The sequence below is a fragment of the Molothrus aeneus genome, chromosome 1 (genome assembly GCF_037042795.1).
Source record: "Molothrus aeneus isolate 106 chromosome 1, BPBGC_Maene_1.0, whole genome shotgun sequence".
NCBI lineage: Eukaryota > Metazoa > Chordata > Aves > Passeriformes > Icteridae > Molothrus > Molothrus aeneus.
Window position 1 is genome coordinate 69,180,764 of NC_089646.1, and position 13,699 is coordinate 69,194,462.

Consider the following 13,699-nt stretch of genomic DNA (forward strand, 5'->3'; position numbering starts at 1 on the left):
CCAAACCTGAGTGTGTTGTTCGCTCAAGTCAATTAGTGGTTATCCTAGGCTGAAACACAAATGCATTTTCTATGAGTCATTAATAAAATCAGCACTAATGGTGATTGCTACAGAAAGTAACTGAAAGGACAAACGGTTGAACGGTTTTCAGTTTAGCAGGTTCAGTTTGGTACATTACTGGACTAAACCCTTTATAAACTCTCATTGGTTTGGCTTGAGGAAGCTTTGTGCCGGCTGTTTCCCACTTTAGCTTTTTTGCTGAAATGCCCCTAAACAAAAATAAGTCCTCCTGTCCTCATCTGTTGATGTGACGACTCAAATTAACACATGGTTTTTGACTAACCTGAAAGAACTTGCCAGGTGCTGGAGGTTTTCTATTTGCATCTTGGTTCACAAATATAAGTTTAGGGTTTTATGTTTAAAAAAAAATTCTTGGAAATCGTTGATGGTATCTTTACATAAATTTAAATAGAATAGTTTAATGCCAAAAATACAATATTGCTCTTTTTGAACTTTTTTTTACGGACCCTTCCCCCTACTCTTTGCCCTTGGAGAGCAGAAATTTTGTAATTTGATGTTCTTTCCCCCTCTCCTCAACTTTTAAAATCTGACAGTCTAGATTCAGGCTTCCAATGCTAACTAGAAGCTCAGAAATGTATGTACAGCAGTGGCAAATATGATATTCTGAAGACCATCTGTAAAAACATTACTGGAAAACCCACTGAACATGAAATGATGAGTAGCATTTTTAGTCCTTCTTATCTTCGTGCAAGCTGTTTTGTGAGTGCTCATTTTATATAAGAATCACTGGGCAGTTTCCGTTCACATATAAAACACATATTAGTATAGTTAAGATGTAATCAAACTGATTATCATTCTCAATGACTTCAGAATATCTTTGATCTTTGCAAAGGAGCAGCCATCTGTATAGGTGCTGCATTTGTCTTGCAGTACTTTTTGCACTTTATCCTGTTCCAAGCTGAAATCGTTCTTGGTATTGTACAATTGAATTTGTGTGTGCTCTGCAAAGGTCCTGTTTTCAGTCATTGATCCATTAGCTGACATTTAGCTGACATAAGCTGGCACTTAGAGATATGTCATTCTGCTACTGCAAAATTCTACAAGTTCTTTCAAAGAAGCCCAAATGCCAGTTTTTACAAATTTAGTTAAAATGAAGTTGGAGTTTTAAAAATAAGATTCTGTTTAAGTAGAATAGAAAGAGAGTTTTCCCTATACTAGACTGTTGTGTTCCTGAGCACTGAATGAAATACTGGATTTAATAGCAAAGATGTAATTATCTTTTTAAAAAACTAATGATATTGGGAGAGTCTTGTTCTTTAGTCTTACTGACTTTTCCAAATGTGACAAAACTGTTCAATTTCCAACCTTAGTAAATCAACCTCTAAAATAATTAGAAGGTTGAATATTGACAGAATTCCATTAATACGTTATTGACTGTAGTGTAAGGCTTCTGCATATATATGTATGCACCTGAAATCTGGTTTAATCCCTTGATCTTCACTGCAGTAGAACTGGCCTATTAATTCCAGAATCTGTGATGAAAGTGTTGTTGTTTCTCAAACAACAGTGAATTTTAGAAATTTTACTTAACTCCCCCTTGTTTCAGCTTTGACAATCTTGAAATCTGAATACTTGCCATAGTTTTGTTAGCTCTCACTGTATCGGTTTAACTGCAGCACTCAGTTTCAGGGCCTACGAGAGAAATCTAGTTTTGGTGGTTACTCTGCTGAAACAGAAAACAAAAAAAGTAAATTATATTTTATTTTACTGGGGTTTTTTTTTGGGACAATGATAACAGGTAACATAACCAAAAGAAATGGAAGCACTGCTGTTATTTGATGGGGGCCTCAGTTAGGATCACCATGTAAGTAATAAGCAAAAAGTCTGGGAGGGGTGTGTGTGTGTTGGAAGGTAGGGGTGTTTGGTGGTAAAGGTGATTGATGAAGAAAGGAAAGTGTGCAGTGATTTCAAAGTAAGAAGTGGAAAGTAGTAGTGAATTGAGATAAGCAGAAAAATGCTGTGTTCAGCATCTCATTGCCCTAGGAGCTTGGGTTTGTACCCATTCCATATGTTGGGGATGTTATATTACCTAATAACATACATAGATTCCGTGTAATTAAAAAGGCTGGAGCAATAGATTTTAATTGGATACTCTGAGGAAAAGTGTGTTTGGAGAGATAAAGCATGACTGAAATAGCTGTCAGCTGAAGAAATTTTCAAATAACAATATATATGTAAGAATATGCAATAAATAAAGGGGTTGTATTACTTTGTATAGGATTTTAAAAGGTGTTCCTCTTTTCATCAGTTTTTAGGCTTTGCAAGCTTTTCCCTTTGTTTCGAATAAAAACCATGTTTTGAAATGAGCTGCTCTGTAGCATAATTTGGTGTGTGTAGGTGAAGTTGGCACAATACCTGTTTTGAGTTGTTCTGTCCTTCCTTCACTGAATAATTTTATAGAATTGTCATTCTTAGGCAACAAAGTGTCCTTAATTTAAAAAGATGTAAATAAAGACTTCCATATGGTTGGCGTAAAATTTGTATTTGTCTTTCCATCTTTATTAATATGCCATTTTGGTTCAACTGGGATATTGCACCTGCAGCTGGATTCAGGTTTATTTAATGAAACTGCTGACTAGAGACTAATTTGGAGCCTGTTGAAATTTTCACAAGAAGCTGGTTTTAACAGTCTTTGATTTAGCTACTCTGTTGTAGTCACTGTTCCGATGATTGTTGTCACCTAACATTTTATGCTTCGCAGTTTGAGAATGGCAAACAAACTGCTAGGTAAGAAAATAGTGGTGTTTCTGTCTTCCTTGCATGCTAGTACCCTATATTATATGTTGTAGGTAGCTGTTTGTTTGCTTGGCATAAACTGTTCTGCTTGGGAGGTCCCTTTGGGACAGTTCTTCGACAGTACCTGCAGGTTATGTGCACAGGAAAGACAGTAGTGTCTTGGGGCACAGATATACAAATATTGTGATCCTGGGTAGTTTTTTTTCCAAAAAGAGTCACAAACAGCAGAGTTCAGCAATTGTGTCTTCCTATTGCTGATATGTTTAAAAAAAAAGAAAGTCTATACAGTATGTGTGAGGAAAATCTAATTGCAGCAATCAATGTAGGAATATCTACACAAAAAATCCTGAGTCTCGTGTATGAATACCTGCTTCATACAATTTTGTAGCGATGTTGTATTTCAAGTATACAATTATGATGAATGGTATTTGATCCCATTATTGTAATTATTATTTCAACCAAGAGAAACAAAACTAGATGGTAGGGTGGGATCCTCAGGAGTTACCAACTCTGGCCAAACTGTGTTTGGCTTGAAGTTGCTGAGAGTTTCACTGTTGATTTTTGTGGGAGATGGGTTAGGTCACTGCACAGTACTTTTGAAATCCCACCTCTAACTATTTCTGAGTTGAGTGTGTGATTATTTCCTCACAGGGAGGAGTCCATCACCACAGCCTTCCAAAAACACAGGTGATATACATCAGTCAAAATACCAAATTCCAGTAACTTAAACCATCTCCTTTCTGAGAAGATTTATTAATAAAGCTAACAGGCTGATGCTGAGCATTTGCAAGCCCAGTAATGAAAAGTGTGCTGTGGGCTTCGCTGGAAGTTGTAAATGCTGAAGATGTCCAGGATCAGGCTTTGGATGAGCCATTTGGGACCATGTGTGGTCTATCATAGGCTGGTTTCATGCTTGCTTGCAGTAGTTGGAACTACCCAGCCATGACAAAAAAAGGAACATTGCAGGTCTTACATTTGTGCTGGGTGCTACTTCTGCTTTTAGAGTGAGCACAATCTGAAAGCCCCTCTGCACTCGGCCTGTGCCATGGCTTCTGAAATCTGCGGAACAACTTGCGTCAGCGTGTGCTGGAGAAGAGAACAGAACCTTCTGGCACGTACTGCACTCCAGAGCTAACCCATCTCCTGTCCTCAATTTTCAATTTTTTGATGGTATGGAGTTGCTAGAGGTGATGGGGAAAGAATAGCATGTAAATTTACTTTTGGGTCTCAGGCCCTTGTTCTACTGGAGTGACTCACTTGAAGTGATACTAGTGTCCAACACAAAGCTCTCAGATGTGTCATACAAATGCTTATTATTGTAATTAATCTGTCAATATAATTAATTATCCTTGGCTCAGCAGCCTATCGATATACGTATTGCTGCTATGCTCTCTTTCTAAATGAGTGTATCTATATAAGTTGTTCTGGATCAGCTTTTGGCTGTGGAGCCCTCCTGGTTTCCCACAATGTTTCTGACTGTTTCTGATTGTTTCCCACAATCTCTCTGACATAGTGGTGAAGTTTGTGCACCTTGCAGGGGTGTGTCATGGTGCTGGGGTCAGGATCTCTTGTAAAAGAGCTATTTGTGCAATGGCAAGTGAAGGAACAAAGTATATATAGCGGAAATATGGAGGGGTTTCTGAGCCAGCGAAGCAAAGGGTTTGTAGATAATGCTGCCTCAGGTAGCCACACACTTGAGCAGTAAAAATTCCTCTTCTTTCCCCAGCTGGCAAATAAAATGCCTGGTGGGTGGCAGATTGTTCCACCTTGTTGGCAAAGCATCTCTTGTACATAAATCTGCGACTTTCCGTGTGTGGTGTTGAACATGTTTATGTTCAACATAAACATGATTATTTGGATTTTTACAGGAGTGTGCATTGTTACAAAAGGATGGATTTAGTTGCATTTTATAATGACCCTTTTGCTTGAATTCTTGTTTTTACAAGTGCATCTGAAGAAGTCATAGCTCAGCATCTGAGGAAATTCAATAGATTTCCCGTGAATAATGTAGTTTTGTGTGTCTGAGCTGCAGAATGTATTCTGGAAATCCTATTGGAGAAGTCACCTAAATGTGCTTTCAGAATTTTTCCATTTCTTAACAGTCATAGGAGCAAAAAAACTTTTGAAAATAAAATGACAGTTGAAATGAGCATTGACAATGCAAAGCAGTAGTGTAGGATTGTAGATGTGTTGTTTTAAATATATCCAGTGACGTTTTTAATGCATCAGAAATGGTTATCTAACTTCCCTACTTGATCTGGTAACTTATTATGATAGCTGACTAAGAAAGAGAGGCTAACTTTGTGGAAAAAAAGTATGAGTTTTATGGTTGTCCTTCTTGAAGGTTTCCAAAAATAAAAAAAACCAAAGTCCACAAAGATGTTTCTTCTCTGTACCACAAACATGTTTCTTCTTTGAAATAAATTTTGTTTGGTTTATCAACTGGGTAAAGAAAAATGATTGTGTGAGTTTAAAAGAAACTGCATATCACAATTTCAGGCTGTAACATCTGTTCGGAGAAAGAGAAGGGCAGGAGAAAATGCAGCTTCATTTTCCTAGAAATGTAAGAACAATTGTGTTTTTAGAAAGAAGTTTAGATCTTTTTCGTATAGATGCTCCTTTTTTTAGAAGCTCACTATTGGCCTTGGGAGATGCATAACTAAGCTATATGCTGGCGCCATAGCAATGTGAAAGCAAGTCTTTTTAAATCTGACTGTATAGAGATGATCTCTGTCTGAATGATGGTGCTGCTTCCTCAAAATCATTAATATTCCACCAGTCTAGAGCAGGACTTGTGCTGTGATGGATGAATGTGTTTAACTTGAATCTTTTCTTCTCATACCTTTTTGCTTCTTTACACAGGGAATGAAGTATCTGTGTATTCCTGCTGCTGACTCACCCTCACAGAACTTGTAAGTATTTTTTAAAAGTAAATCACAAAACCCCAGAAATCCCATGATGCCTATTTTAAAATTTGCTGAAAGCTCTGATTCTGATCTCTAATGAGTATTACACAAATGTGAGGTCTAATCCGTTAAGAAAACACAGTAACACTTCATTTCACCCTGCTTTTTGTGTGTGTTTTTAGGAGTCTCAGTATGTAAACACTCTTGATTTGTGGCCTTAAACTTCAGGAATTCCTTAGTGAATCTGGGCCTAATTCAGTCACAGTTTATTCTAGCCACTGTTTTACTGTTTTTGTAAATCTTTGTGTTGTTTGGCTCCTTTTTTTTTTTTTTTTTTTTTTTTTTTAGTGCCAACTGCAGCCATTAACAAAACAAAATATTTGAAAGATGTTTGAAGCCTGGTGCCTCAAGGGTTGAAATAAATTCCTCACAGTGGGCCTTCAAAACAAAATCCCTGTATGCAAACTACTGCTGTGACAATCTGCTGGGGACTTCTTGAACCTGCCTCAGAAGTCCCTGCTGCTCTTAGTATAAGCTGGCGTGGCAGGGAGTTTTCTGCCCTGCAGTGACTCTCACCTTGAGGCCATAGATACTGCAACTAGGGTGCCAAGCCCTGCTCTTTCTCATCTCTGCTAAAGTTCATGTAACGCTAATTGATTTACCCTGGTTTTAATTGAGCATGGCAAGTCTTGATTCCAAAGAGATATCAAAACAAAAGAACCTGGATGGTGACCAGCTCTTTCTTCTAGAGCTCACTGTTTATGTTTGGGAGAGGTGAGGGGGGTTTCAGCCACATCCTGCTACCAAGTTTTGGTAGAGAAACAAGTAGTGGAAAGAGGCCTGCTAGGTACAGAAGGAAGTGCAGCACTGCTTTTCTCTTGTATCACAGCAATTTTCTGGCTCATGCTTTTGGGAGATATTTTTAGAGCATGTGTTTCTCATACTCTAGAAAGATTCCAGTGTGGCACTTGATGTGTGATGATTTGCCTTTTCATTCTGCATTTCTGTCATGATTTTAGGGGAAGGGGAAAAAAAAGCACTACACCCCACCCGCAATAAAAAACACCCTAATCCCCTAAATTTCAGGTCTGTAATGAGAAGGCAGAGAGCTAATGCCTTTGTCATGGATAACTTCCATGGCCTTAATCTTTAGAATAAAAATAAATACATTTAAAGAAGTATCATTTTGGGAAGGAAAGCTAATATGAGGTTAGAGGAAAACATTCACACGTCATTAACTGTTCATTGGCTTTTTGAAGTGTGTAGCATTTTCGACAACATTTTCTAAATCTGCTTCCTTTGTTAATAGAGATCAATTGGGAATGGGAAGAGAAAGAATGGCATTTATGATGAACATTAATCAATGTACAGTTCCCTCACTGTTAAATATCAAGGAGTTATATTGCAAAACCAGCTCCTGTGCTCGAGCTGTCTGGCACAGTACCAAGGCTCTTAAGGCTTCAGTAAGAAGATAGAATATTTGCATGAGTATTGTTTCTGTTACACTGCAGGCATCTAAAATACTTGCTTTGGTATCAGGTGGTTGCAAGCAAACGTCATTACTTCTAATACTGATACATTCAATCACTTAAAATAAAACTTGATGAGTAACTGATTTTTCTTCTTTTACTTTATACAGTCCAGGCCTTCAAGTAAAATCAAATCATGATGCTCACAAATAGCACCATCACTTGCTTTGCACATGCAGTCTTCTGAAAGAAAGAGGAAGTTCTTTTTGTTCAGCCTGTGAGGACTGGATGCAGTCTTATCTAGGAGTGGTTAACCATACTGCCTGTGCCCACTGTGGAGGGAGGGATGGCTAGGGAACAGGAAGGGAATTGGTCCCTCTGCAACATCTTTGCATGTCTACCCTCTTCTTAAAGAAGGATTTTGTTGGTTTCTTTCTAGGGAGAAAAAAACAACCAACCAAGCACAATCCTGTATTGCAGGTCCTTGTGTTCTCTTAGCAATGAGCCCATCAGGCACAACTGATGGGGTGCACTCTGCTCTCTTGTCTGTTTCCCAACAGCAAGGACCAACTGGAAGCCTTTTACCCACTGAATTTTGGGACTGTGAGCTCTTAATGCACTTCAGCTCAGTTTTTCTGAAGGAAACCTCTGGTTTCTTGTGTATATAATGCACATTTAGTCCTAGAAAACTTGTTTAGTGGAGATCTTTTCCTGAGAGGGATGACTTGCCAGGGAAATACAGCAGGAATTCCCCTGTTAGCATGTGAGTGTTCACTAAAGTGTCTCAAAAGCTTTATTTTACTCCCCTGTTCTGCCCTTAGCAGGCATAGGGAGAAAGCAATTGCTTTTCAGACTCAAGGTACTTCCTAGATGTTAAATCAACATCTGGTCTGTGAGAATTTTACCTTGGGCCAGTAACTGCTCCAGAAATGTCATCCTCTATAGAAGTCATCACTAAAAAGTTATTTCTATATATATAAAATAAAATCTTCCTTTCCTACCCTGTTCCAGTTAATTGTCTTTGGCTGCCTGTTTCTAAGGAATTAACATCCAATAGTCAGGTGGTTAGTGGTGATAATGCAGAAGCCAGATGACCTATTAAGAGGAGAAAATTTTGGTAGATTTTTTTCCTTCTACATCACCAAAGCAAAGAAACATCAAGATGCTTTGTCCTATCTGATTTGGATGCTGTCTTCTTAACCTTTGTAAATCTTTGTAGAAGTCTAACTAGCAACAAACGAAAATATAGCTCTGGTATCATAACTCTGCTCTTGGTCTAGTTTTGAATTATGCAGCGTGCTAATGCGTAAGTGCAGATAACTTCTACATCATCCTGGTAGGGGTGTTGTACTGGTGCTTCTTCCTGTGGTGTTTTCCCACTGTAAAGATGATGCAGTTCAGGACCCAGCTTTCAGCTGGGAGATGCAAGAGCCAGATACCATGCAATAAATTGTCCTGAAGTCCAACAAATGGGCTGCAAATCAACATATTTGTCAAGTGCTTTCCTGTTAGAGATGATAGTCAACTGTTCTGTGGTTAGTGTAAGACTTACCATTCTCTTCTTTGTGTCTGGCACTTGCCACACAGCTAACTGGTCCTCAGTGTTAGTTTTCATCTCAATATGGTGTTACCATAACCTTGAAAATGAGTTTAGGCAACTGTGTCTGCTGCTCCAGAAGAGACCCTGATGCCATAGGGCTGTGGAGGAGTACATAACCTCCTTTTCTCTGGCTCAAGGTGAGGAGGGGCCAGGGTGCTATAGAGCAGCACTAATTGTAGATGTATTTCTCTTCTCATTTTCATGAATGCCTGTAAACACACTTGAAAGCACATCAGAAGACTGAGCATCAGCAGTGAGGAAGGGTGAAGAAAACTGGGTGAATGGAGTTCACAATGTTTACTACCTTGCAAAGGTGTTATATGCTCAGTCACAGATATTTTTCAAACCAGAGTGTTGAAAGTGTCTTACCAAAACTTGTGTGAGACCATTGAAACAAATTCACTGGTGCATGAAGCTGCCCTCCTGGCCAGGTTTTCTAGAGAGGAAAAGAAAAGAAGATCAGGTCAGATAATACAGACCTAACCAAGCTGCATCTGAGTGAATTCTTTCAATCTCTGCTAAGCTCTTCATTGTGCAATAGCAAAGCCTCTTGCACATATAGCCAGAGATCTCATTTGTCCTCTAAGTTTGTTTACGTGAAACCTCTTGTGCTCCCCTGGCAGACCTGAGCACCATGATTTGTTAGAACTCAGCAGTGACAGTGGTTTGGCATGGCAGTCCGAGTACACATGCATTTGTAAGGCTTTGTCTTCATTTACCCGCATGCTTCATCAGTTCCTTGAGAAACATAAAAGCCTGAGTTGACCTGCTGTCCTAAGGCTTGGGAGTGCATTGTGCCTTGAGATTTTCCATATAAGCTGCTGAGGTCTTCTCCAGCTGTGTTTTCCATGTTGTATCCAGCGATGCAGGAACTGCATTGGAAAGGGAGTCCCGTGCTTGGGAACCTTTTTGTTTATTCCAGTTAGATATCCTTGCCTTTGCAAGTTCTGCAGTCAGTGACACTCTGCATCAGTGTTGTCCTTCAGGACAGGAGTATTTACAGTATCAGCAGCTGCACTGTTAGGCAGGAAGGGAAGCTTCCTTTTATGTGGGTATTCCTGATTTTTGTGTGGCTGCTGGTGCTGGGCTGAGGTTTTTTTCTGTTACCCTTGTGGTATAATATTCACCCAGAAAGGGGAAACATCTTGAATACAGGACGTTGTGTTTCATGGGTGTTGAGCGCAGTGTGCTTTCAGGTTTGACCTTGCCAGCAGGCCTGGCAATGACTGCCCCCTAAGAACCTCTTTCCTCTGCCTGTGTTGCCTCTATTGCTGCTGCTAGTGAGCTTGAATTGCAAGAGCACTCAAAGGCCACTGTGAAATCCATCTCTGCTGAGCTAAGAGGTGCTGCTTGCACCTGTGGTAAACTGCAGGAAGCGCCAAAGGCTTTGCAGGTGGAAAGGCAGGGTGAGCAACTTGGAACTGGAATGCAAAGAGGCAGTGCTGCATATTCACTCATGATGACAGCTGCCTGCTTGCTGTCCTTCGCTATGCCCCACTTAAGGGGCACAGTGAAAGGGGTGTGTGTAAAGGATAATGAGATTATAAATCCTAAAGTTTGCAAATGGAGTCTTCTCTAGGTTTTGTCCTCTGCTGCTTTAAAATGGGTGGGCTGTAGGCTGACGCCCTGAATGTGGGCAGAAGGGGTACTGCTGTCTGAAAGGAAAAGACTGGAAGGAACTTAAGAAAACAGGGCTTGAATTGAGATTTTTTTCATAGCAGAGACAAAAGGAAGTGATTTCACATAGCCAAGCAGAAAGTCTTAATGCTTAGACATGCCCTAGCACATGGCTTGAAGGAGGAGGTAGAGTTAGAGTTAAGCATGAGTTTGGGTAGCAGGTAGTGTCTCTTTGTGAGGGACATTATGTCTGGAGAGCTGCTCGTGCAGTTGTGCTGGATTCCACCTGACATCTGAGCACACAAGGACATGTGAGGTCAAGTCACTGCTTTAAAGAAGAATCAAACACAAACTGAAATACAGACTTGACAGTCATCAGAATAAAGTTTATCACACTGTAGTGCCTAAAATACCAGTTTCTTACTTGGATAGAGTGGCAAATAATTTATGCCAGTGAGTTCTGTGTTTCATTGGCAGACAATAACTTTTACTTTGTAAGACCTGTATTCAGTTCTAAATTCTAGAAACAGTGTGAGGTGAGCTTTCGGATATATTTCTTTCTTTCTAAGTAGTGATTTTACTAAATGCAGCACTTTCTTTATCCTCCTTCTGCTTTTGTTTTCAGAGCAAGGCATTTCAGAGAGAGCATCAAATTTATCCATGAGTGCCGGCTCACAGGTGAAGGCTGCTTAGTTCACTGGTATGTATACTGCTCACTAAAAAAACTTTTTAGGGGTTTCTCTACCTTGATTTGGATGTTCATAATTTTAATAAATTAGTGGTCATCTCCCCTCTGTAGCAAAATCCTCTTGGACTGAATTGCTTCCTTTATTCAAAAAGCCCCAGAAGATTCGCAAATGCTTTTAAAGCCTTATGCTAGGACTTTCGAGTCTCTGGGGTGGGCAGCTGCTTGGAGATGAAAGGAGCCCAAGAAATTATTCTTGACCTTCTCTTATCAAGCATTTTTGTAGGATTTATTTGACTAGGAATGTGTTGGCTGAAGACATACTATTTATTTCTCATCATTTTAATCACTGTATTTCTAAATGTGATTTCCATAATCCTAATAATTTGATTAGTTTCTCTAACAGCTGTTTTGGTGACTTCAGAGTTGTTAAAAAAACCTGTTTGAACAGAAATTGATTTTTTCCCTCTTTCTTTTCCTTAAACTGCTGAACATTCAAATGTTGCATTTGTTAGTAGCAAGACCCTGATTGGAGAGACGCTCCTGGGACTGTAAAGAATAGAAGAGGAAATCCCACCCTGGGTTTTTTCTTGCTCTCTGCTATTGGTTGTGGTGTTTGTACTGTATGTCCAGAGGACATATCTGAGTCTATATCTGGAATCAGAGTCATCTCATGATTTGAACACTGGACTTGTACACAGGCCCTGAGTATAAATCCTCACTTTGCTATTGACTCATGACAGCGCTATGCATGAGCCATTTGGTTAGTCTTGGTGTATGGAAAACAATAAGTAGAATAAGTAGTCTGAATACTGATAGAATTTTAAAAAACATAAATTTGTGAAGTATTCAGAAACATAAAATGGTGAAAGAGTCTGGTAACTATATTTTTACTGTAGTAAATATAACTCTAACACATTCTTTATACTCTCAATAGAAATGATTCTGAGTTTGTCCAGTGTTGTCCAACCAGGCATAATGAATGATTCTTACTCTATCCCAGCTTTTCATCTGGGGAAACTGGAGTCCTGAGAGTTTAAGCTGCACAATGCAGTCAATAGCAGAAAGAGGAACTCAAGCAACCAGACATATGTACCTCTTATTGGTTCAGTTAAAGTTCATTTTGGCCCCCATGAAATTGCAGCCTTTATTCATGGTGGAGAGGAAACAGTCTTATTTCACTGCTCTGATCTTTATAAATAGAAGAAAGAAAGTGGGTGACTTACTTCTGCCGTTTTAAAACCCAAATCTAACTTAGAATGTGTGCACTGTCCCCTGCTTTTGTGACTGCTTCATACTTCTTTCTTCCTTTTCAGCCTCCTATGAATTACCACTCAAAACTCACTTTCTTGATCATGTAGATTTTTTTCTACTGCATTTAAAAAAGTAGCACCAAAGCCATTTAACTCAAATATTATAGTATTTCTTCCTCATGGCAAGCAACACTGCAGTCTGTGATGTTGAGAAGTAATGCTTTTAGCTGTGACACATAAAGTGCAGCACTGCTTCAGTGTATTGCATGCCCTTTTCCATGCAGCCTTGCAGGTGTCTCCAGGAGTGTCACACTGGTGGTTGCCTACATCATGACCATCACAGACTTTGGCTGGGAAGATGCGCTGTCAGTTGTCCGCGCGGCGAGGTCCTGTGCCAATCCAAACATGGGCTTCCAGAGACAGCTGCAGGAATTCGAGAAGCATGATGTTGATCAGGTAAATGAACTACAACAAAGAGCTGGGAAACACAACTCCAAGTCAGATCATGAGCTACTTCTCACTATTTTTGGTCTGTGTGGTTTATCTGACTCCCTGTTTTTGCTTTGATGGAATGGCTTCTCAGCCCAGCCAGTTCTACTAAGGAGATACAGATAGATCTGAAGGTATCAGGGAATGCTGGATGGGAGAAGGGATCAAGCACAGCATCTAAACACCTCCTGCCCAACTGTGCTGTCTGGTGGTTGTTTCATGTGAGCTAAGACGCAGTTGAAGATTAACACCTTTAGAGGAGTAAAAGGTAAAGGGTGAGTTCTCAGAACATAGGTGAAAGGCCAACCTATAACTATCAGTTGTATAAAAGTAGTGAGTTTCCCCCTAACACATTCATTTGGAATAGCAGGAAAGAAATCATCATCACAAATCCTTCATGTCCAGGAGTTAAACTAAGTCCTCATTATGATTTGTGTGTTGTGACCCCCCTCCCACCTTCTGTGGCTAAGACTTGATAAATTTTCTGATGTTTAGGGCAGCCTCAGATCTGAACCTTTTTTTTCTTGTGAGCCTTTTGAAGGTTTTGTAGGACTAGGAGAATCAATGAAAGGGTAGGATAGCTAAAGGGGTTTCATAAAACAAAAATTAGTTTCTTACTCCAAAAAACCCCATCCTACGCAAAAGACCTGCTCCCTGTGGGTGATTGGTGACTTCCACTTACGTTACCAACCTGCTGTGGCCGTCCCTTCCATTTTCCATTGCTCAGCATGTTGTTGTTGTTGTGTGGGCTTTTGTGCCTGTTGTGCTCATTAAAAATAACAACAGAGGTGAACCAAAGTCGCAAAGCAAAATACACAAGACAAAGGATGTTGTTTTTTTTATTCCATCCCTGTCATTCTGCT

At 39.7% G+C, this 13,699-nt stretch overlaps 1 protein-coding gene across 1 annotated transcript in view; it reads left to right on the top strand.

Annotated features, from left to right (window-relative positions):
• DUSP22 (dual specificity phosphatase 22) overlaps window positions 1-13,699 on the top strand; it is a 43,561-nt gene that overhangs the window by 24,058 nt on the left and 5,804 nt on the right. The window contains exons 4-6 of the mRNA XM_066559017.1: window positions 5,680-5,729; window positions 11,035-11,109; window positions 12,632-12,803. Of these exons, the coding sequence (XP_066415114.1) occupies window positions 5,680-5,729; window positions 11,035-11,109; window positions 12,632-12,803 (297 nt within the window). The remainder of the gene's footprint in view (window positions 1-5,679; window positions 5,730-11,034; window positions 11,110-12,631; window positions 12,804-13,699) is intronic.